Source organism: Oncorhynchus masou, chromosome 14 (genome assembly GCF_036934945.1).
Source record: "Oncorhynchus masou masou isolate Uvic2021 chromosome 14, UVic_Omas_1.1, whole genome shotgun sequence".
Classification (NCBI taxonomy): domain Eukaryota; kingdom Metazoa; phylum Chordata; class Actinopteri; order Salmoniformes; family Salmonidae; genus Oncorhynchus; species Oncorhynchus masou.
In genome coordinates, this window is record NC_088225.1 from 38,924,863 (window position 1) to 38,949,862 (window position 25,000).

Below are 25,000 nucleotides of genomic sequence, written 5' to 3' on the forward strand. Positions count from 1 at the left end.
GTAATAACAGGCTGTGTGTTCTAGTGTAATAACAGGCTGTGTGTTCTAGTGTAATAGCAGGCTGTGTGTTCTAGTGTAATAACAGGCTGTGTGTTCTAGTGTAATAACAGGCTGTGTGTTCTAGTGTAATAACAGGCTGTGTGTTCTAGTGTAATAACAGGCTGTGTGTTCTAGTGTAATAGCAGGCTGTGTGTTCTAGTGTAATAGCAGGCTGTGTGTTCTAGTGTAATAGCAGGCTGTGTGTTCTAGTGTAATAACAGGCTGTGTGTTCTAGTGTAATAACAGGCTGTGTTCTAGTGTAATAACAGGCTGTGTGTTCTAGTGTTATAACAGGCTGTGTTCTAGTGTAATAACAGGCTGTGTGTTCTAGTGTAATAACAGGCTGTGTTCTGGTGTAATAACAGGCTGTGTTCTAGTGTAATAGCAGGCTGTGTGTTCTAGTGTAATAACAGGCTGTGTGTTCTAGTGTTATAACAGGCTGTGTGTTCTAGTGTAATAACAGGCTGTGTGTTCTAGTGTAATAACAGGCTGTGTTCTAGTGTAATAACAGGCTGTGTGTTCTGGTGTAATAACAGGCTGTGTGTTCTAGTGTAATAACAGGCTGTGTGTTCTAGTGTAATAACAGGCTGTGTGTTCTAGTGTAATAACAAGCTGTGTGTTCTAGTGTAATAACAGGCTGTGTGTTCTAGTGTAATAACAGGCTGTGTGTTCTAGTGTAATAGCAGGCTGTGTGTTCTAGTGTAATAACAAGCTGTGTGTTCTAGTATAATAACAGTCTGTGTTCTAGTGTAATAACAGGCTGTGTGTTCTAGTGTAATAACAGGCTGTGTGTTCTAGTGTAATAACAGGCTGTGTTCTAGTGTAATAACAGGCTGTGTGTTCTGGTGTAATAACAGGCTGTGTGTTCTGGTGTAATAACAGGCTGTGTGTTCTGGTGTAATAACAGGCTGTGTGTTCTAGTGTAATAACAGGCTGTGTTCTAGTGTAATAACAGGCTGTGTGTTCTAGTGTAATAACAGGCTGTGTGTTCTAGTGTAATAACAGGCTGTGTTCTGGTGTAATAACAGGCTGTGTTCTAGTGTAATAACAGGCTGTGTGTTCTGGTGTAATAACAGGCTGTGTGTTCTGGTGTAATAACAGGCTGTGTTCTAGTGTAATAGCAGGCTGTGTGTTCTAGTGTAATAACAGGCTGTGTGTTCTAGTGTTATAACAGGCTGTGTGTTCTAGTGTAATAACAGGCTGTGTGTTCTAGTGTAATAACAGGCTGTGTTCTAGTGTAATAACAGGCTGTGTGTTCTGGTGTAATAACAGGCTGTGTGTTCTAGTGTAATAACAGGCTGTGTGTTCTAGTGTAATAACAGGCTGTGTGTTCTAGTGTAATAACAGGCTGTGTTCTAGTGTAATAGCAGGCTGTGTGTTCTAGTGTAATAACAGGCTGTGTGTTCTAGTGTTATAACAGGCTGTGTGTTCTAGTGTAATAACAGGCTGTGTGTTCTAGTGTAATAACAGGCTGTGTGTTCTAGTGTAATAACAGGCTGTGTTCTGGTGTAATAACAGGCTGTGTGTTCTAGTGTAATAACAGGCTGTGTGTTCTAGTGTAATAACAGGCTGTGTGTTCTAGTGTAATAACAGGCTGTGTGTTCTAGTGTAATAACAGGCTGTGTTCTAGTGTAATAACAGGCTGTGTTCTAGTGTAATAACAGGCTGTGTTCTAGTGTAATAACAGGCTGTGTGTTCTGGTGTAATAACAGGCTGTGTGTTCTGGTGTAATAACAGGCTGTGTGTTCTAGTGTAATAACAGGCTGTGTTCTAGTGTAATAACAGGCTGTGTTCTAGTGTAATAACAGGCTGTGTGTTCTGGTGTAATAACAGGCTGTGTGTTCTAGTGTAATAACAGGCTGTGTTCTAGTGTAATAACAGGCTGTGTTCTAGTGTAATAACAGGCTGTGTTCTAGTGTAATAACAGGCTGTGTTCTAGTGTAATAACAGGCTGTGTTCTAGTGTAATAACAGGCAGTGTGTTCTAGTGTAATAACAGGCTGTGTGTTCTAGTGTTATAACAGGCTGTGTGTTCTAGTGTAATAACAGGCTGTGTTCTAGTGTAATAACAGGCTGTGTGTTCTAGTGTAATAACAGGCTGTGTGTTCTAGTGTAATAACAGGCTGTGTGTTCTAGTGTAATAACAGGCTGTGTTCTAGTGTAATAACAGGCTGTGTTCTAGTGTAATAACAGGCTGTGTGTTCTGGTGTAATAACAGGCTGTGTGTTCTAGTGTAATAACAGGCTGTGTTCTAGTGTAATAACAGGCTGTGTTCTAGTGTAATAACAGGCTGTGTGTTCTAGTGTAATAACAGGCTGTGTTCTAGTGTAATAACAGGCTGTGTGTTCTGGTGTAATAACAGGCTGTGTGTTCTGGTGTAATAACAGGCTGTGTGTTCTGGTGTAATAACAGGCTGTGTGTTCTAGTGTAATAACAGGCTGTGTGTTCTAGTGTAATAACAGGCTGTGTGTTCTAGTGTAATAGCAGGCTGTGTGTTCTGGTGTAATAACAGGCTGTGTGTTCTAGTGTAATAACAGGCTGTGTGTTCTAGTGTAATAACAGGCTGTGTTCTAGTGTAATAACAGGCTGTGTGTTCTAGTGTAATAACAGGCTGTGTGTTCTAGTGTAATAACAGGCTGTGTGTTCTAGTGTAATAACAGGCTGTGTGTTCTAGTGTAATAACAGGCTGTGTGTTCTAGTGTAATAACAGGCTGTGTGTTCTAGTGTAATAACAGGCTGTGTGTTCTAGTGTAATAACAGGCTGTGTTCTAGTGTAATAACAGGCTGTGTTCTAGTGTAATAACAGGCTGTGTTCTAGTGTAATAACAGGCTGTGTGTTCTAGTGTAATAACAGGCTGTGTGTTCTAGTGTAATAACAGGCTGTGTGTTCTAGTGTAATAACAGGCTGTGTGTTCTAGTGTAATAACAGGCTGTGTGTTCTAGTGTAATAACAGGCTGTGTGTTCTAGTGTAATAACAGGCTGTGTGTTCTAGTGTAATAACAGGCTGTGTGTTCTAGTGTAATAACAGGCTGTGTGTTCTGGTGTAATAACAGGCTGTGTGTTCTGGTGTAATAACAGGCTGTGTGTTCTGGTGTAATAACAGGCTGTGTGTTCTGGTGTAATAACAGGCTGTGTGTTCTAGTGTAATAACAGGCTGTGTGTTCTAGTGTAATAACAGGCTGTGTGTTCTGGTGTAATAACAGGCTGTGTGTTCTGGTGTAATAACAGGCTGTGTGTTCTGGTGTAATAACAGGCTGTGTGTTCTGGTGTAATAACAGGCTGTGTGTTCTGGTGTAATAACAGGCTGTGTTCTAGTGTAATAACAGGCTGTGTGTTCTAGTGTAATAACAGGCTGTGTGTTCTAGTGTAATAACAGGCTGTGTGTTCTAGTGTAATAACAGGCTGTGTGTTCTAGTGTAATAACAGGCTGTGTGTTCTGGTGTAATAACAGGCTGTGTGTTCTGGTGTAATAACAGGCTGTGTGTTCTAGTGTAATAACAGGCTGTGTTCTAGTGTAATAACAGGCTGTGTTCTAGTGTAATAACAGGCTGTGTGTTCTAGTGTAATAACAGGCTGTGTGTTCTAGTGTAATAACAGGCTGTGTGTTCTAGTGTAATAACAGGCTGTGTTCTAGTGTAGTAACAGGCTGTGTGTTCTAGTGTAATAACAGGCTGTGTTCTAGTGTAATAACAGGCTGTGTGTTGTAGTGTAATAACAGGCTGTGTTCTAGTGTAATAACAGGCTGTGTGTTCTAGTGTAATAACAGGCTGTGTTCTAGTGTAATAACAGGCTGTGTTCTAGTGTAATAACAGGCTGTGTGTTCTGGTGTAATAACAGGCTGTGTGTTCTAGTGTAATAACAGGCTGTGTTCTAGTGTAATAACAGGCTGTGTTCTAGTGTAATAACAGGCTGTGTGTTCTAGTGTAATAACAGGCTGTGTTCTAGTGTAATAACAGGCTGTGTGTTCTGGTGTAATAACAGGCTGTGTGTTCTGGTGTAATAACAGGCTGTGTGTTCTGGTGTAATAACAGGCTGTGTGTTCTAGTGTAATAACAGGCTGTGTGTTCTAGTGTAATAACAGGCTGTGTGTTCTAGTGTAATAGCAGGCTGTGTGTTCTGGTGTAATAACAGGCTGTGTGTTCTAGTGTAATAACAGGCTGTGTGTTCTAGTGTAATAACAGGCTGTGTGTTCTAGTGTAATAACAGGCTGTGTTCTAGTGTAATAACAGGCTGTGTGTTCTAGTGTAATAACTGGCTGTGTGTTCTGGTGTAATAACAGGCTGTGTGTTCTAGTGTAATAACTGGCTGTGTGTTCTAGTGTAATAACAGGCTGTGTGTTCTAGTGTAATAACAGGCTGTGTGTTCTAGTGTAATAACAGGCTGTGTGTTCTAGTGTAATAACAGGCTGTGTGTTCTAGTGTAATAACAGGCTGTGTGTTCTGGTGTAATAACAGGCTGTGTGTTCTAGTGTAATAACAGGCTGTGTGTTCTAGTGTAATACCAGGCTGTGTGTTCTAGTGTAATAACAGGCTGTGTTCTAGTGTAATACCAGGCTGTGTGTTCTAGTGTAATAACAGGCTGTGTGTTCTAGTGTAATAACAGGCTGTGTGTTCTGGTGTAATAACAGGCTGTGTGTTCTGGTGTAATAACAGGCTGTGTGTTCTGGTGTAATAACAGGCTGTGTGTTCTAGTGTAATAACAGGCTGTGTGTTCTAGTGTAATACCAGGCTGTGTGTTCTAGTGTAATAACAGGCTGTGTGTTCTAGTGTAATAACAGGCTGTGTGTTCTAGTGTAATAACAGGCTGTGTGTTCTAGTGTAATAACAGGCTGTGTGTTCTGGTGTAATAACAGGCTGTGTGTTCTGGTGTAATAACAGGCTGTGTGTTCTGGTGTAATAACAGGCTGTGTGTTCTGGTGTAATAACAGGCTGTGTGTTCTGGTGTAATAACAGGCTGTGTGTTCTAGTGTAATAACAGGCTGTGTGTTCTAGTGTAATACCAGGCTGTGTGTTCTAGTGTAATAACAGGCTGTGTGTTCTAGTGTAATAACAGGCTGTGTGTTCTAGTGTAATAACAGGCTGTGTGTTCTAGTGTAATAACAGGCTGTGTGTTCTAGTGTAATAACAGGCTGTGTGTTCTAGTGTAATAACAGGCTGTGTGTTCTAGTGTAATAACAGGCTGTGTGTTCTAGTGTAATAACAGGCTGTGTGTTCTGGTGTAATAACAGGCTGTGTGTTATAGTGTAATAACAGGCTGTGTGTTATAGTGTAATAACAGGCTGTGTGTTCTAGTGTAATAACAGGCTGTGTGTTCTAGTGTAATAACAGGCTGTGTGTTCTGGTGTAATAACAGGCTGTGTGTTCTGGTGTAATAACAGGCTGTGTGTTCTGGTGTAATAACAGGCTGTGTGTTCTAGTGTAATAACAGGCTGTGTGTTCTAGTGTAATAACAGGCTGTGTGTTCTAGTGTAATAACAGGCTGTGTTCTAGTGTAATACCAGGCTGTGTGTTCTAGTGTAATAACAGGCTGTGTGTTCTAGTGTAATAACAGGCTGTGTGTTCTAGTGTAATACCAGGCTGTGTGTTCTAGTGTAATAACAGGCTGTGTGTTCTAGTGTAATAACAGGCTGTGTGTTCTAGTGTAATAACAGGCTGTGTGTTCTAGTGTAATACCAGGCTGTGTGTTCTAGTGTAATAACAGGCTGTGTGTTCTAGTGTAATAACAGGCTGTGTGTTCTAGTGTAATAACAGGCTGTGTTCTAGTGTAATAACAGGCTGTGTGTTCTAGTGTAATAACAGGCTGTGTGTTCTAGTGTAATAACAGGCTGTGTTCTAGTGTAATAACAGGCTGTGTGTTCTAGTGTAATAACAGGCTGTGTTCTGGTGTAATAACAGGCTGTGTGTTCTAGTGTAATAACAGGCTGTGTGTTCTAGTGTAATAACAGGCTGTGTGTTCTAGTGTAATAACAGGCTGTGTTCTAGTGTAATAACAGGCTGTGTGCTGGTGTAATAACAGGCTGTGTGTGCTGGTGTAATAACAGGCTGTGTGTTCTGGTGTAATAACAGGCTGTGTTCTAGTGTAATAACAGGCTGTGTGTTCTAGTGTAATAACAGGCTGTGTGTTCTAGTGTAATAACAGGCTGTGTGTTCTAGTGTAATAACAGGCTGTGTGTTCTGGTGTAATAACAGGCTGTGTTCTAGTGTAATAACAGGCTGTGTGCTGGTGTAATAACAGGCTGTGTGTTCTGGTGTAATAACAGGCTGTGTTCTAGTGTAATAACAGGCTGTGTGTTCTAGTGTAATAACAGGCTATTTGTTCTAGTGTAATAACAGGCTGTGTGTTCTAGTGTAATAACAGGCTGTGTGTTCTAGTGTAATAACAGGCTGTGTGTTCTAGTGTAATAACAGGCTGTGTGTTCTAGTGTAATACCAGGCTGTGTGTTCTAGTGTAATAACAGGCTGTGTGTTCTAGTGTAATAACAGGCTGTGTGTTCTAGTGTAATAACAGGCTATTTGTTCTAGTGTAATAACAGGCTGTGTGTTCTAGTGTAATAACAGGCTGTGTGTTCTAGTGTAATAACAGGCTGTGTGTTCTAGTGTAATAACAGGCTATTTGTTCTAGTGTAATAACAGGCTGTGTGTTCTAGTGTAATAACAGGCTGTGTTCTAGTGTAATAACAGGCTGTGTTCTAGTGTAATAACAGGCTGTGTGTTGTAGTGTAATAACAGGCTGTGTGTTCTAGTTTAATAACAGGCTGTGTGTTGTAGTTTAATAACAGGCTGTGTGTTCTAGTGTAATAACAGGCTGTGTTCTGGTGTAATAACAGGCTGTGTGCTGGTGTAATAACAGGCTGTGTGTTCTAGTGTAATAACAGGCTGTGTGTTCTAGTGTAATAACAGGCTGTGTGTTCTAGTGTAATAACAGGCTGTGTGTTCTAGTGTAATAACAGGCTGTGTGTTCTAGTGTAATAACAGGCTGTGTTCTAGTGTAATAACAGGCTGTGTGTTCTAGTGTAATAACAGGCTGTGTGTTCTAGTGTAATAACAGGCTGTGTGTTCTGGTGTAATAACAGGCTGTGTTGTAGTGTAATAACAGGCTGTGTGTTCTAGTGTAATAACAGGCTGTGTGTTCTAGTGTAATAACAGGCTGTGTTCTAGTGTAATAACAGGCTGTGTGTTCTAGTGTAATAACAGGCTGTGTGTTGTAGTGTAATAGCAGGCTGTGTGTTCTAGTGTAATAACAGGCTGTGTTCTAGTGTAATAGCAGGCTGTGTGTTCTAGTGTAATAACAGGCTGCGTGTTCTAGTGTAATAACAGGCTGTGTTCTAGTGTAATAACAGGCTGTGTGTTCTAGTGTAATAACAGGCTGTGTGTTCTAGTGTAATAACAGGCTGTGTGTTCTAGTGTAATAACAGGCTGTGTGTTCTAGTGTAATAACAGGCTGTGTGTTCTAGTGTAATAACAGGCTGTGTGTTCTAGTGTAATAACAGGCTGTGTGTTCTAGTGTAATAACAGGCTGTGTGTTCTAGTGTAATAACAGGCTGTGTTCTAGTGTAATAACAGGCTGTGTGTTCTGGTGTAATAACCGGCTGTGTTCTAGTGTAATAACAGGCTGTGTTCTAGTGTAATAACAGGCTGTGTGTTCTGGTGTAATAACCGGCTGTGTTCTAGTGTAATAACAGGCTGTGTGTTCTAGTGTAATAACAGGCTGTGTGTTCTAGTGTAATAACAGGCTGTGTGTTCTAGTGTAATAACAGGCTGTGTGTTCTAGTGTAATAACAGGCTGTGTGTTCTAGTGTAATAGCAGGCTGTGTGTTCTGGTGTAATAACAGGCTGTGTGTTCTAGTGTAATAACAGGCTGTGTGTTCTAGTGTAATAGGCTGTGTGTTATAGTGTAATAACAGGCTGTGTGTTCTAGTGTAATAGCAGGCTGTGTGTTCTAGTGTAATAACAGGCTGTGTTCTAGTGTAATAACAGGCTGTGTTCTAGTGTAATAACAGGCTGTGTGTTCTAGTGTAATAACAGGCTGTGTGTTCTGGTGTAATAACAGGCTGTGTGTTCTGGTGTAATAACAGGCTGTGTGTTCTAGTGTAATAACAGGCTGTGTGTTCTAGTGTAATAACAGGCTGTGTGTTCTGGTGTAATAACAGGCTGTGTGTTCTAGTGTAATAACAAGCTGTGTGTTCTAGTGTAATAGCAGGCTGTGTGTTCTAGTGTAATAACAGGCTGTGTGTTCTAGTGTAATAACAGGCTGTGTGTTCTAGTGTAATAACAGGCTGTGTTCTAGTGTAATAACAGGCTGTGTGTTCTAGTGTAATAACAGGCTGTGTTCTAGTGTAATAACAGGCTGTGTGTTCTAGTGTAATAACAGGCTGTGTGTTCTAGTGTAATAACAGGCTGTGTGTTCTAGTGTAATAACAGGCTGTGTTCTAGTGTAATAACAGGCTGTGTGTTCTAGTGTAATAACAGGCTGTGTGTTCTAGTGTAATAACAGGCTGTGTGTTCTAGTGTAATAACAGGCTGTGTGTTCTGGTGTAATAACAGGCTGTGTGTTCTAGTGTAATAACAGGCTGTGTTCTAGTGTAATAACAGTCTGTGTGTTCTAGTGTAATAACAGGCTGTGTGTTCTGGTGTAATAACAGGCTGTGTGTTCTAGTGTAATAACAGGCTGTGTTCTAGTGTAATAACAGGCTGTGTGTTCTAGTGTAATACCAGGCTGTGTGTTCTAGTGTAATAACAGGCTGTGTGTTCTAGTGTAATAACAGGCTGTGTGTTCTAGTGTAATAACAGGCTGTGTGTTCTAGTGTAATAACAGGCTGTGTTCTAGTGTAATAACAGGCTGTGTTCTAGTGTAATAACAGGCTGTGTGTTCTAGTGTAATAACAGGCTGTGTGTTCTGGTGTAATAACAGGCTGTGTGTTCTAGTGTAATAACAGGCTGTGTGTTCTAGTGTAATAACAGGCTGTGTGTTCTAGTGTAATAACAGGCTGTGTGTTCTAGTGTAATAACAGGCTGTGTGTTCTAGTGTAATAACAGGCTGTGTGTTCTAGTGTAATAACAGGCTGTGTGTTCTAGTGTAATAACAGGCTGTGTGTTCTGGTGTAATAACAGGCTGTGTTCTAGTGTAATAACAGGCTGTGTGTTCTAGTGTAATAACAGGCTGTGTGTTCTAGTGTAATAGCAGGCTGTGTGTTCTAGTGTAATAGCAGGCTGTGTGTTCTAGTGTAATAGCAGGCTGTGTGTTCTAGTGTAATAACAGGCTGTGTTCTAGTGTAATAGCAGGCTGTGTGTTCTAGTGTAATAACAGGCTGTGTGTTCTAGTGTAATGACAGGCTGTGTGTTCTAGTGTAATGACAGGCTGTGTGTTCTAGTGTAATAGCAGGCTGTGTGTTCTAGTGTAATAACAGGCTGTGTGTTCTAGTGTAATAACAGGCTGTGTGTTCTGGTGTAATAACAGGCTGTGTTCTAGTGTAATAACAGGCTGTGTGTTCTAGTGTAATAGCAGGCTGTGTGTTCTAGTGTAATAACAGGCTGTGTGTTCTAGTGTAATAACTGTGTGTTCTAGTGTAATAACAGGCTGTGTTCTAGTGTAATAACAGGCTGTGCGTTCTAGTGTAATAACAGGCTGTGCGTTCTAGTGTAATAACTGTGTGTTCTAGTGTAATAACAGGCTGTGTTCTAGTGTAATAACAGGCTGTGCGTTCTAGTGTAATAACAGGCTGTGCGTTCTAGTGTAATAACAGGCTGTGTTCTGGTGTAATAACAGGCTGTGTTCTAGTGAAATAACAGGCTGTGTTCTAGTGTAATAACAGGCTGTGTGTTCTAGTGTAATAACTGTGTGTTCTAGTGTAATAACAGGCTGTGTTCTAGTGTAATAACAGGCTGTGTGTTCTAGTGTAATAACAGGCTGTGTGTTCTAGTGTAATAACAGGCTGTGTGTTCTAGTGTAATAACAGGCTGTGTGTTCTAGTGTAATAACAGGCTGTGTGTTCTAGTGTAATAACAGGCTGTGTGTTCTAGTGTAATAACAGGCTGTGTGTTCTAGTGTAATAACAGGCTGTGTGTTCTAGTGTAATAACAGGCTGTGTGTTCTAGTGTAATAACAGGCTGTGTGTTCTAGTGTAATAACAGGCTGTGTGTTCTAGTGTAATAACAGGCTGTGTTCTGGTGTAATAACAGGCTGTGTGTTCTGGTGTAATAACAGGCTGTGTGTTCTGGTGTAATAACAGGCTGTGTGTTCTGGTGTAATAACAGGCTGTGTGTTCTAGTGTAATAACAGGCTGTGTGTTGTAGTGTAATAACAGGCTGTGTGTTGTAGTGTAATAGCAGGCTGTGTGTTCTAGTGTAATAACAGGCTGTGTGTTCTGGTGTAATAACAGGCTGTGTGTTCTGGTGTAATAACAGGCTGTGTGTTCTGGTGTAATAACAGGCTGTGTGTTGTAGTGTAATAACAGGCTGTGTGTTCTAGTGTAATAACAGGCTGTGTGTTCTAGTGTAATAACAGGCTGTGTGTTCTAGTGTAATTGCAGGCTGTGTGTTCTAGTGTAGTAGCAGGCTGTGTTCTAGTGTAATAACAGGCTGTGTTCTAGTGTAATAACAGGCTGTGTGTTCTAGTGTAATAACAGGCTGTGTGTTCTAGTGTAATAGCAGGCTGTGTGTTCTAGTGTAATAACAGGCTGTGTGTTCTGTTGTAATAACAGGCTGTGTGTTCTGGTGTAATAACAGGCTGTGTGTTCTAGTGTAATAGCAGGCTGTGTGTTCTAGTGTAGTAGCAGGCTGTGTTCTAGTGTAATAACAGTCTGTGTGTTCTGGTGTAATAACAGGCTGTGTGTTCTAGTGTAATAACAGGCTGTGTGTTCTGGTGTAATAACAGGCTGTGTGTTCTGGTGTAATAACAGGCTGTGATTTCTAGTGTAATAACAGGCTGTGTGTTCTAGTGTAATAACAGGCTGTGTGTTCTAGTGTAATAACAGGCTGTGTGTTCTAGTGTAATAACAGGCTGTGTTCTAGTGTAATAACAGGCTGTGTTCTAGTGTACTAACTGTGTGTTCTAGTGTAATAGCAGGCTGTGTTCTAGTGTAATAGCAGGCTGTGTTCTAGTGTAATAACAGGCTGTGTGTTCTAGTGTAATAGCAGGCTGTGTGTTCTGGTGTAATAACAGGCTGTGTGTTCTAGTGTAATAACAGGCTGTGTGTTCTAGTGTAATAACTGTGTGTTCTAGTGTACTAACTGTGTGTTCTAGTGTACTAACTGTGTGTTCTAGTGTAATAGCAGGCTGTGTGTTCTAGTGTAATAACAGGCTGTGTTCTAGTGTAATAACAGGCTGTGTGTTCTGGTGTAATAACAGGCTGTGTGTTCTGGTGTAATAACAGGCTGTGTGTTCTAGTGTAATAACAGGCTGTGTGTTCTAGTGTAATAACTGTGTGTTCTAGTGTACTAACTGTGTGTTCTAGTGTACTAACTGTGTGTTCTAGTGTAATAGCAGGCTGTGTGTTCTAGTGTAATAACAGGCTGTGTGTTCTAGTGTAATAACAGGCTGTGTGTTCTAGTGTAATAACAGGCTGTGTGTTCTAGTGTAATAACAGGCTGTGTGTTCTAGTGTAATAACAGGCTGTGTGTTCTGGTGTAATAACAGGCTGTGTGTTCTAGTGTAATAACAGGCTGTGTGTTCTGGTGTAATAACAGGCTGTGTGTTCTAGTGTAATAGCAGGCTGTGTGTTCTAGTGTAATAACAGGCTGTGTTCTAGTGTAATAACAGGCTGTGTGTTCTAGTGTAATAACAGGCTGTGTGTTCTAGTGTACTAACTGTGTGTTCTAGTGTAATAGCAGGCTGTGTGTTCTAGTGTAATAACAGGCTGTGTTCTAGTGTAATAACAGGCTGTGTGTTCTAGTGTAATAGCAGGCTGTGTGTTCTGGTGTAATAACTGTGTGTTCTAGTGTACTAACTGTGTGTTCTAGTGTACTAACTGTGTGTTCTAGTGTAATAACAGGCTGTGTGTTCTAGTGTAATAGCAGGCTGTGTGTTCTGGTGTAATAACAGGCTGTGTGTTCTAGTGTAATAACAGGCTGTGTGTTCTAGTGTAATAACTGTGTGTTCTAGTGTACTAACTGTGTGTTCTAGTGTACTAACTGTGTGTTCTAGTGTAATAGCAGGCTGTGTGTTCTAGTGTAATAACAGGCTGTGTTCTAGTGTAATAACAGGCTGTGTTCTGGTGTAATAACAGGCTGTGTGTTCTAGTGTAATAACAGGCTGTGTGTTCTAGTGTAATAACAGGCTGTGTGTTCTAGTGTAATAACAGGCTGTGTGTTCTAGTGTAATAACAGGCTGTGTGTTCTAGTGTAATAGCAGGCTGTGTGTTGTAGTGTAGTAACAGCCTGTGTGTTCTAGTGTAATAACAGGCTGTGTGTTCTAGTGTAATAACAGGCTGTGTGTTCTAGTGTAATAACAGGCTGTGTGTTCTAGTGTAATAACAGGCTGTGTGTTCTAGTGTAATAGCAGGCTGTGTGTTCTAGTGTAATAACAGGCTGTGTGTTCTGGTGTAATAACAGGCTGTGTGTTCTAGTGTAATAACAGGCTGTGTGTTCTAGTGTAATAACGGGCTGTGTGTTCTAGTGTAATAACGGGCTGTGTGTTCTAGTGTAATAACGGGCTGTGTGTTCTAGTGTAATAACGGGCTGTGTGTTCTAGTGTAATAACGGGCTGTGTGTTCTAGTGTAATAACAGGCTGTGTTCTAGTGTAATAACAGGCTGTGTGTTCTAGTGTAATAACAGGCTGTGTGTTCTAGTGTAATAACAGGCTGTGTTCTAGTGTAATAACAGGCTGTGTGGTCTAGTGTAATAACAGGCTGTGTGGTCTAGTGTAATAACAGGCTGTGTGTTCTAGTGTAATAACAGGCTGTGTGTTCTAGTGTAATAACAGGCTGTGTGTTCTGGTGTAATAACAGGCTGTGTGTTCTAGTGTTATAACAGGCTGTGTGTTCTAGTGTAATAACTGTGTGTTCTAGTGTAATAACAGGCTGTGTGTTCTAGTGTAATAACAGGCTGTGTGTTCTAGTGTAATAACAGGCTGTGTGTTCTGGTGTAATAACAGGCTGTGTGTTCTAGTGTAATAACAGGCTGTGTGTTCTAGTGTAATAACAGGCTGTGTGTTCTGGTGTAATAACAGGCTGTGTGTTCTAGTGTAATAACAGGCTGTGTGTTCTGGTGTAATAACAGGCTGTGTGTTCTAGTGTAATAACAGGCTGTGTGTTCTAGTGTAATAACAGGCTGTGTGTTCTGGTGTAATAACAGGCTGTGTGTTCTAGTGTTATAACAGGCTGTGTGTTCTAGTGTAATAACTGTGTGTTCTAGTGTAATAACAGGCTGTGTGTTCTAGTGTAATAACAGGCTGTGTGTTCTAGTGTAATAACAGGCTGTGTGTTCTGGTGTAATAACAGGCTGTGTGTTCTAGTGTAATAACAGGCTGTGTGTTCTAGTGTAATAACAGGCTGTGTGTTCTGGTGTAATAACAGGCTGTGTGTTCTAGTGTAATAACAGGCTGTGTGTTCTGGTGTAATAACAGGCTGTGTGTTGTAGTGTAATAACAGGCTGTGTGTTCTAGTGTAATAACAGGCTGTGTTCTAGTGTAATAACTGGCTGTGTGTTCTAGTGTAATAACAGGCTGTGTGTTCTAGTGTAATAACAGGCTGTGTGTTCTGGTGTAATAACAGGCTGTGTGTTGTAGTGTAATAACAGGCTGTGTGTTCTAGTGTAATAACAGGCTGTGTGTTCTAGTGTAATAACTGGCTGTGTGTTCTAGTGTAATAACAGGCTGTGTGTTCTAGTGTAATAACAGGCTGTGTGTTCTAGTGTAATAACAGGCTGTGTGTTCTAGTGTAATAACAGGCTGTGTTCTAGTGTAATAACTGGCTGTGTGTTCTAGTGTAATAACAGGCTGTGTGTTCTAGTGTAATAACAGGCTGTGTGTTGTAGTGTAATAACAGGCTGTGTGTTCTAGTGTAATAACAGGCTGTGTGTTCTGGTGTAATAACAGGCTGTGTTCTAGTGTAATAACAGGCTGTGTTCTAGTGTAATAACAGGCTGTGCGTTCTAGTGTAATAACAGGCTGTGTGTTCTAGTGTAATAACGGGCTGTGTGTTCTAGTGTAATAACGGGCTGTGTGTTCTAGTGTAATAACGGGCTGTGTGTTCTAGTGTAATAACGGGCTGTGTTCTAGTGTAATAGCAGGCTGTGTTCTAGTGTAATAACAGGCTGTGTGGTCTAGTGTAATAACAGGCTGTGTGGTCTAGTGTAATAACAGGCTGTGTGTTCTAGTGTAATAACAGGCTGTGTTCTAGTGTAATAACAGGCTGTGTTCTAGTGTAATAACAGGCTGTGTGTTCTAGTGTAATAACAGGCTGTGTGTTCTAGTGTAATAACAGGCTGTGTGTTCTAGTGTAATAACAGGCTGTGTGTTCTAGTGTAATAACAGGCTGTGTGGTCTAGTGTAATAACAGGCTGTGTGTTCTAGTGTAATAACAGGCTGTGTGTTCTAGTGTAATAGCAGGCTGTGTGCTCTAGTGTAATAACAGGCTGTGTGTTCTAGTATAATAACAGGCTGTGTGTTGTAGTGTAATAACAGGCTGTGTGTTCTGGTGTAATAACAGGCTGTGTGTTCTAGTGTTATAACAGGCTGTGTGTTCTAGTGTAATAACTGTGTGTTCTAGTGTAATAACAGGCTGTGTGTTCTAGTGTAATAACAGGCTGTGTGTTCTAGTGTAATAACAGGCTGTGTGTTCTAGTGTAATAACAGGCTGTGTGTTCTGGTGTAATAACAGGCTGTGTGTTCTGGTGTAATAACAGGCTGTGTGTTCTAGTGTATAACAGGCTGTGTGTTCTAGTGTAATAACAGGCTGTGTGTTCTAGTGTAAAACAGGCTGTGTGTTCTAGTGTAATAACAGGCTGTGTGTTCTAGTGTAATAACTGGCTGTGTGTTCTAGTGTAATAACAGGCTGTGTGTTCTAGTGTAATAACAGGCTGTGTGTTCTAGTGTAATAACAGGCTGTGTTCTGGTGTAATAACAGGCTGTGTGTTCTAGTGTAATAACTGGCTGTGTGTTCTAGTGTAATAACAGGCTGTGTGTTCTGGTGTAATAACAGGCTGTGTGTTCTGGTGTAATAACAGGCTGTGTGTTCTGGTGTAATAACAGGCTGTGTTCTAGTGTAATAGCAGGCTGTGTGTTCTGGTGTAATAACAGGCTGTGTGTTCTGGTGTAATAGCAGGCTGTGTGTTCTAGTGTAATAACAGGCTGTGTTCTAGTGTAATAACAGGCTGTGTGTTCTGGTGTAATAACAGGCTGTGTGTTCTGGTGTAATAACAGGCTGTGTGTTCTAGTGTAATAACAGGCTGTGTTCTAGTGTAATAACAGGCTGTGTGTTCTGGTGTAATAACAGGCTGTGTGTTCTAGTGTAATAACAGGCTGTGTTCTAGTGTAATAACAGGCTGTGTTCTAGTGTAATAACAGGCTGTGTTCTAGTGTAATAACAGGCTGTGTGTTCTAGTGTAATAACAGGCTGTGTGTTCTAGTGTAATAACAGGCTGTGTTCTAGTGTAATAACAGGCTGTGTGTTCTGGTGTAATAACAGGCTGTGTGTTCTAGTGTAATAACAGGCTGTGTGTTGTAGTGTAATAACAGGCTGTGTGTTCTAGTGTAATAACAGGCTGTGTGTTCTAGTGTAATAACAGGCTGTGTGTTCTAGTGTAATAACAGGCTGTGTGTTCTAGTGTAATAACAGGCTGTGTGTTCTTGTGTAATAATAGGCTGTGTGTTGTAGTGTAATAACAGGCTGTGTGTTCTAGTGTAATAACAGGCTGTGTGTTCTGGTGTAATAACAGGCTGTGTTCTAGTGTAATAACAGGCTGTGTGTTCTAGTGTAATAACAGGCTGTGTGTTCTAGTGTAATAACAGGCTGTGTGTTGTAGTGTAATAACAGGCTGTGTTCTAGTGTAATAGCAGGCTGTGTGTTCTAGTGTAATAACAGGCTGTGTGTTCTGGTGTAATAACAGACTGTGTGTTCTGGTGTAATAACAGGCTGTGTGTTCTGGTGTAATAACAGGCTGTGTGTTCTAGTGTAATAACAGGCTGTGTGTTCTGGTGTAATAACAGGCTGTGTTCTAGTGTAATAACAGGCTGTGTGTTCTAGTGTAATAACAGGCTGTGTGTTCTAGTGTAATAACAGGCTGTGTGTTCTGGTGTAATAACAGGCTGTGTTCTAGTGTAATAACAGGCTGTGTGTTCTAGTGTAATAACAGGCTGTGTGTTCTAGTGTAATAACAGGCTGTGTGTTCTGGTGTAATAACAGGCTGTGTTCTAGTGTAATAACAGGCTGTGTGTTCTGGTGTAATAACAGGCTGTGTGTTCTAGTGTAATAGCAGGCTGTGTGTTCTAGTGTAATAACAGGCTGTGTTCTAGTGTAATAACAGGCTGTGTGTTCTGGTGTAATAACAGGCTGTGTGTTCTAGTGTAATAACAGGCTGTGTGTTCTAGTGTAATAACAGGCTGTGTTCTAGTGTAATAACAGGCTGTGTGTGCTGGTGTAATAACAGGCTGTGTGTTCTAGTGTAATAGCAGGCTGTGTGTTCTAGTGTAATAACAGGCTGTGTGTTCTAGTGTAATAACAGGCTGTGTTCTAGTGTAATAACAGGCTGTGTGTGCTGGTGTAATAACAGGCTGTGTGTTCTAGTGTAATAACAGGCTGTGTGTTCTAGTGTAATAACAGGCTGTGTGTTCTAGTGTAATAACAGGCTGTGTGTTCTAGTGTAATAACAGGCTGTGTGTTATGGTGTAATAACAGGCTGTGTTCTAGTGTAATAACAGGCTGTGTGTTCTAGTGTAATAACAGGCTGTGTGTTCTGGTGTAATAACAGGCTGTGTGTTCTAGTGTAATAACAGGCTGTGTGTTCTGGTGTAATAACAGGCTGTGTTCTAGTGTAATAACAGGCTGTGTGTTCTAGTGTAATAACAGGCTGTGTGTTCTGGTGTAATAACAGGCTGTGTTCTAGTGTAATAACAGACTGTGTGTTCTAGTGTAATAACAGGCTGTGTGTTCTAGTGTAATAACAGGCTGTGTGTTGTAGTGTAATAACAGGCTGTGTGTTCTGGTGTAATAACAGGCTGTGTGTTCTGGTGTAATAACAGGCTGTGTTCTAGTGTAATAACAGGCTGTGTTCTAGTGTAATAACAGGCTGTGTTCTAGTGTAATAACAGGCTGTGTGTTCTGGTGTAATAGCAGGCTGTGTGTTCTAGTGTAATAACAGGCTGTGTTCTGGTGTAATAACAGGCTGTGTGTTCTGGTGTAATAACAGGCTGTGTGTTCTAGTGTAATAACAGGCTGTGTGTTCTAGTGTAATAACAGGCTGTGTTCTAGTGTAATAACAGGCTGTGTGTTCTAGTGTAATAACAGGCAGTGTTCTGGTGTAATAACAGGCTGTGTGTTCTGGTGTAATAACAGGCTGTGTGTTCTAGTGTAATAACAGGCTGTGTGTTCTAGTGTAATAACTGTGTGTTCTGGTGTAATAACAGGCTGTGTGTTCTAGTGTAATAACAGGCTGTGTGTTCTAGTGTAATAACAGGCTGTGTGTTCTAGTGTAATAACTGTGTGTTCTAGTGTAATAACAGGCTGTGTGTTCTAGTGTAATAACAGGCTGTGTGTTCTAGTGTAATAACAGGCTGTGTGTTCTAGTGTAATAACAGGCTGTGTGTTCTAGTGTAATAACAGGCTGTGTGTTCTAGTGTAATAGCAGGCTGTGTGTTCTAGTGTAATAACAGGCTGTGTGTTCTAGTGTAATAACAGGCTGTGTGTTCTAGTGTAATAACAGGCTGTGTGTTCTAGTGTAATAACAGGCTGTGTGTTCTGGTGTAATAACAGGCTGTGTGTTCTAGTGTAATAACAGGCTGTGTGTTGTAGTGTAATAACAGGCTGTGTGTTCTGGTGTAATAACAGGCTGTGTTCTAGTGTAATAACAGGCTGTGTGTTCTGGTGTAATAACAGGCTGTGTTCTAGTGTAATAACAGGCTGTGTGTTCTGGTGTAATAACAGGCTGTGTGTTCTAGTGTAATAGCAGGCTGTGTGTTCTAGTGTAATAACAGGCTGTGTGTTCTAGTGTAATAACAGGCTGTGTGTTCTGGTGTAATAACAGGCTGTGTTCTAGTGTAATAACAGGCTGTGTTCTAGTGTAATAATAGGCAATGTGTTCTAGTGTAATAACAGGCTGTGTGTTCTAGTGTAATAACAGGCTGTGTGTTCTGGTGTAATAACAGGCTGTGTGTTCTAGTGTAATAACAGGCTGTGTGTTCTAGTGTAATAACAGGCTGTGTTCTAGTGTAATAACAGGCTGTGTGTTCTTGTGTAATAACAGGCTGTGTGTTCTTGTGTAATAACAGGCTGTGTGTTCTAGTGTAGTAACAGGCTGTGTGTTCTAGTGTAGTAACAGGCTGTGTGTTCTAGTGTAATAACAGGCTGTGTGTTCTAGTGTAATAACAGGCTGTGTGTTCTAGTGTAATAACAGGCTGTGTGTTGTAGTGTAATAACAGGCTGTGTGTTGTAGTGTAATAACAGGCTGTGTGTTCTAGTGTAATAACAGGCTGTGTGTTCTAGTGTAATAACAGGCTGTGTTCTAGTGTAATAACAGGCTGTGTGTTCTGGTGTAATAACAGGCTGTGTTCTGGTGTAATAACAGGCTGTGTGTTCTAGTGTAATAACAGGCTGTGTGTTCTAGTGTAATAACAGGCTGTGTGTTCTAGTGTAATAACAGGCTGTGTGTTCTAGTGTAATAACAGGCTGTGTGTTCTAGTGTAATAACAGGCTGTGTGTTCTGGTGTAATAACAGGCTGTGTGTTCTGGTGTAATAACAGGCTGTGTGTTCTAGTGTAATAACAGGCTGTGTTCTAGTGTAATAACAGGCTGTGTTCTAGTGTAATAACAGGCTGTGTGTTCTAGTGTAATAACAGGCTGTGTGTTCTGGTGTAATAACAGGCTGTGTTCTAGTGTAATAACAGGCTGTGTGTTCTTGTGTAATAACAGGCTGTGTGTTCTTGTGTAATAACAGGCTGTGTGTTCTAGTGTAGTAACAGGCTGTGTGTTCTAGTGTAGTAACAGGCTGTGTGTTCTAGTGTAATAACAGGCTGTGTGTTCTAGTGTAATAACAGGCTGTGTGTTGTAGTGTAATAACAGGCTGTGTGTTGTAGTGTAATAACAGGCTGTGTTCTAGTGTAATAACAGGCTGTGTTCTAGTGTAATAACAGGCTGTGTGTTCTAGTGTAATAACAGGCTGTGTGTTCTGGTGTAATAACAGGCTGTGTTCTGGTGTAATAACAGGCTGTGTGTTCTAGTGTAATAACAGGCTGTGTGTTCTAGTGTAATAACAGGCTGTGTGTTCTAGTGTAATAACAGGCTGTGTGTTCTAGTGTAATAACAGGCTGTGTGTTCTGGTGTAATAACAGGCTGTGTGTTCTGGTGTAATAACAGGCTGTGTGTTCTAGTGTAATAACAGGCTGTGTTCTAGTGTAATAACAGGCTGTGTTCTAGTGTAATAACAGGCTGTGTGTTCTAGTGTAATAACAGGCTGTGTGTTCTGGTGTAATAACAGGCTGTGTGTTCTAGTGTAATAACAGGCTGTGTGTTCTAGTGTAATAGCAGGCTGTGTGTTCTAGTGTAATAACAGGCTGTGTGTTCTAGTGTAATAACAGGCTGTGTGTTCTAGTCTAATAACAGGCTGTGTGTTGTAGTGTAATAACAGGCTGTGTTCTAGTGTAATAACAGGCTGTGTGTTCTAGTCTAATAACAGGCTGTGTGTTCTAGTGTAATAACAGGCTGTGTTCTGGTGTAATAACAGGCTGTGTGTTCTAGTGTAATAACAGGCTGTGTGTTCTAGTCTAATAACAGGCTGTGTGTTGTAGTGTAATAACAGGCTGTGTTCTAGTGTAATAACAGGCTGTGTGTTCTAGTGTAATAACAGGCTGTGTGTTCTAGTCTAATAACAGGCTGTGTGTTCTAGTCTAATAACAGGCTGTGTGTTCTAGTGTAATAACAGGCTGTGTTCTAGTGTAATAACAGGCTGTGTGTTCTAGTGTAATAACAGGCTGTGTGTTCTAGTGTAATAACAGGCTGTGTGTTCTAGTGTAATAACAGGCTGTGGTCTAGTGTAATAACAGGCTGTGTGTTCTAGTGTAATAACAGGCTGTGTGTTCTAGTGTAATAACAGGCTGTGTGTTCTAGTGTAATAACAGGCTGTGTGTTCTAGTGTAATAACAGGCTGTGTTCTAGTGTAATAACAGGCTGTGTTCTAGTGTAATAACAGGCTGTGTGTTCTAGTGTAATAACAGGCTGTGTTCTAGTGTAATAACAGGCTGTGTGTTCTAGTGTAATAACAGGCTGTGTGTTCTAGTGTAATAACAGGCTGTGTGTTCTAGTGTAATAACAGGCTGTGTGTTCTAGTGTAATAACAGGCTGTGTGTTCTAGTGTAATAACAGGCTGTGTGTTCTAGTGTAATAACAGGCTGTGTGTTGTAGTGTAATAACAGGCTGTGTTCTAGTGTAATAACAGGCTGTGTGTTCTGGTGTAATAACAGGCTGTGTTCTGGTGTAATAACAGGCTGTGTGTTCTAGTGTAATAACAGGCTGTGTGTTCTAGTGTAATAATAGGCTGTGTGTTGTAGTGTAATAACAGGCTGTGTGTTGTAGTGTAATAACAGGCTGTGTTCTAGTGTAATAACAGGCTGTGTGTTCTGGTGTAATAACAGGCTGTGTGTTCTAGTGTAATAACAGGCTGTGTGTTCTGGTGTAATAACAGGCTGTGTGTTCTAGTGTAATAACAGGCTGTGTTCTAGTGTAATAACAGGCTGTGTTCTAGTGTAATAACAGGCTGTGTGTTCTGGTGTAATAACAGGCTGTGTTCTGGTGTAATAACAGGCTGTGTGTTCTAGTGTAATAACAGGCTGTGTGTTCTAGTGTAATAACAGGCTGTGTGTTCTAGTGTAATAACAGGCTGTGTGTTCTAGTGTAATAACAGGCTGTGTGTTCTAGTGTAATAACAGGCTGTGTGTTGTAGTGTAATAACAGGCTGTGTTCTAGTGTAATAACAGGCTGTGTTCTAGTGTAATAACAGGCTGTGTTCTAGTGTAATAACAGGCTGTGTGTTCTAGTGTAATAACAGGCTGTGTGTTGTAGTGTAATAACAGGCTGTGTTGTAGTGTAATAACAGGCTGTGTGTTCTGGTGTAATAACAGGCTGTGTTCTAGTGTAATAACAGGCTGTGTGTTGTAGTGTAATAACAGGCTGTGTTCTAGTGTAATAACAGGCTGTGTGTTCTGGTGTAATAACAGGCTGTGTTCTGGTGTAATAACAGGCTGTGTTCTGGTGTAATAACAGGCTGTGTTCTAGTGTAATAACAGGCTGTGTGTTCTAGTGTAATAACAGGCTGTGTGTTCTAGTGTAATAACAGGCTGTGTGTTCTAGTGTAATAACAGGCTGTGTGTTGTAGTGTAATAACAGGCTGTGTTCTAGTGTAATAACAGGCTGTGTGTTCTGGTGTAATAACAGGCTGTGTGTTCTAGTGTAATAACAGGCTGTGTTCTAGTGTAATAACAGGCTGTGTGTTCTAGTGTAATAACAGGCTGTGTGTTCTAGTGTAATAACAGGCTGTGTGTTCTAGTGTAATAACAGGCTGTGTGTTCTAGTGTAATAACAGGCTGTGTGTTCTAGTGTAATAACAGGCTGTGTGTTCTAGTGTAATAACAGGCTGTGTGTTCTAGTGTAATAACAGGCTGTGTGTTCTAGTGTAATAACAGGCTGTGTGTTCTGGTGTAATAACAGGCTGTGTGTTCTGGTGTAATAGCAGGCTGTGTGTTCTAGTGTAATAACAGGCTGTGTGTTCTAGTGTAATAACAGGCTGTGTGTTCTAGTGTAATAACAGGCTGTGTGTTCTAGTGTAATAACAGGCTGTGTGTTCTAGTGTAATAACAGGCTGTGTGTTCTAGTGTAATAACAGGCTGTGTGTTCTAGTGTAATAACAGGCTGTGTGTTCTAGTGTAATAACAGGCTGTGTGTTCTAGCGTAATAGCAGGCTGTGTGTTCTAGCGTAATAACAGGCTGTGTGTTCTAGCGTAATAACAGGCTGTGTGTTCTAGTGTAATAACAGGCTGTGTTCTAGTGTAATAACAGGCTGTGTGTTCTAGTGTAATAACAGGCTGTGTGTTCTAGTGTAATAACAGGCTGTGTGTTCTAGTGTAATAACAGGCTGTGTGTTCTAGTGTAATAACAGGCTGTGTTGTAGTGTAATAACAGGCTGTGTGTTCTAGTGTAATAACAGGCTGTGTGTTCTAGTGTAATAACAGGCTGTGTGTTCTAGTGTAATAACAGGCTGTGTGTTCTAGTGTAATAACAGGCTGTGTGTTCTGGTGTAATAACAGGCTGTGTGTTCTAGTGTAATAACAGGCTGTGTGTTCTAGTGTAATAACAAGCTGTGTGTTCTAGTGTAATAACAGGCTGTGTGTTCTAGTGTAATAACAGGCTGTGTGTTCTAGTGTAATACCAGGCTGTGTGTTCTAGTGTAATAACAGGCTGTGTTCTAGTGTAATAACAGGCTGTGTGTTCTAGTGTAATAACAGGCTGTGTGTTCTAGTGTAATAACAGGCTGTGTGTTCTAGTGTAATAACAGGCTGTGTGTTCTAGTGTAATAACAGGCTGTGTGTTCTAGTGTAATAACAGGCTGTGTGTTCTGGTGTAATAACAGGCTGTGTGTTCTGGTGTAATAACAGGCTGTGTGTTCTAGTGTAATAGCAGGCTGTGTGTTCTAGTGTAATAACAGGCTGTGTGTTCTAGTGTAATAACAGGCTGTGTGTTCTAGTGTAATAACAGGCTGTGTGTTCTAGTGTAATAACAGGCTGTGTTCTAGTGTAATAACAGGCTGTGCGTTCTAGTGTAATAACTGTTTGTTCTAGTGTAATAACAGGCTGTGTGTTCTAGTGTAATAACAGGCTGTGTGTTCTAGTGTAAAACAGGCTGTGTGTTCTAGTGTAATAACAGGCTGTGTGTTCTAGTGTAATAACAGTCTGTGTGTTCTAGTGTAATAACAGGCTGTGTGTTCTAGTGTAATAACAGGCTGTGTTCTAGTGTAATAACAGGCTGTGTGTTCTGGTGTAATAACAGGCTGTGTGTTCTAGTGTAATAACAGGCTGTGTGTTCTAGTGTAATAACAGGCTGTGTGTTCTAGTGTAATAACAGGCAGTGTTCTGGTGTAATAACAGGCTGTGTGTTCTAGTGTAATAACAGGCTGTGTGTTCTAGTGTAATAGCAGGCTGTGTGTTCTAGTGTACTAACTGTGTGTTCTAGTGTAATAACAGGCTGTGTGTTCTGGTGTAATAACAGGCTGTGTTCTAGTGTAATAGCAGGCTGTGTGTTCTAGTGTAATAACAGGCTGTGTGTTCTAGTGTAATAGCAGGCTGTGTGTTCTAGTGTAATAGCAGGCTGTGTGTTCTAGTGTAATAACAGGCTGTGTGTTCTAGTGTAATAACAGGCTGTGTTCTAGTGTAATAGCAGGCTGTGTGTTCTAGTGTAATAACAGGCTGTGTGTTCTAGTGTAATAACAGGCTGCGTGTTCTAGTGTAATAACAGGCTGTGTGTTCTAGTGTAATAACAGGCTGTGTGTTCTAGTGTAATAACAGGCTGTGTGTTCTAGTGTAAAACAGGCTGTGTGTTCTAGTGTAATAACAGGCTGTGTGTTCTAGTGTAATAACAGGCTGTGTGTTCTAGTGTAATAACAGGCTGTGTGTTCTAGTGTAATAGCAGGCTGTGTGTTCTAGTGTACTAACTGTGTGTTCTAGTGTAATAACAGGCTGTGTTCTAGTGTAATAACAGGCTGTGTTCTAGTGTAATAACAGGCTGTGTGTTCTAGTGTAATAACAGGCTGTGTTCTAGTGTAATAACAGGCTGTGTTCTAGTGTAATAACAGGCTGTGTGTTCTAGTGTAATAGCAGGCTGTGTGTTCTAGTGTAATAACAGGCTGTGTGTTCTAGTGTAATAACGGGCTGTGTGTTCTAGTGTAATAACAGGCTGTGTGTTCTAGTGTAATAGCAGGCTGTGTGTTCTAGTGTACTAACTGTGTGTTCTAGTGTAATAACAGGCTGTGTGTTCTGGTGTAATAACAGGCTGTGTTCTAGTGTAATAACAGGCTGTGTGTTCTAGTGTAATAACAGGCTGTGTGTTCTAGTGTAATAACAGGCTGTGTGTTCTAGTGTAATAACAGGCTGTGTGTTCTAGTGTAATAGCAGGCTGTGTGTTCTAGTGTACTAACTGTGTGTTCTAGTGTAATAACAGGCTGTGTGTTCTGGTGTAATAACAGGCTGTGTTCTAGTGTAATAACAGGCTGTGTGTTCTAGTGTAATAACAGGCTGTGTGTTCTAGTGTAATAACAGGCTGTGTGTTCTAGTGTAATAACAGGCTGTGTTCTAGTGTAATAACTGTGTGTTCTAGTGTAATAACTGTGTGTTCTAGTGTAATAACTGTGTGTTCTAGTGTAATAACTGTGTGTTCTAGTGTAATAACTGTGTGTTCTAGTGTAATAACTGTGTTTTCCAGAGATAGAGATGGTGGTGATGGACAAGGGGAAAGAGACGTTGTCGTCGACGACGGAACAGAATATCACCGACGAGGAGAAGACTGCTGCCGCTGCTCGCACACAGAGGAGGAGGTACACACACACACACACACACACACACACACACACACACACACACACACACACACACACTACAGACACACACACACACTACAGACACACACTACAGACACACACACACAAATACACACACACACTTCAGACACACACACACACACACTACGGACACACACACACTACAGACACACACACACACTACAGACACACACACACACTACAGACACACACACACACTACAGACACACAC

The 25,000-nt window shown here is 40.9% G+C and overlaps 1 protein-coding gene across 1 annotated transcript in view; it reads left to right on the top strand.

Annotated features, from left to right (window-relative positions):
* The window catches only part of LOC135554822 (protein CLEC16A-like), a 102,581-nt gene that overhangs the window by 31,139 nt on the left and 46,442 nt on the right, over positions 1-25,000 (top strand). The window contains 1 exon segment of the mRNA XM_064987271.1: positions 24,654-24,765. Coding sequence (XP_064843343.1) covers positions 24,654-24,765 — 112 coding nt within the window.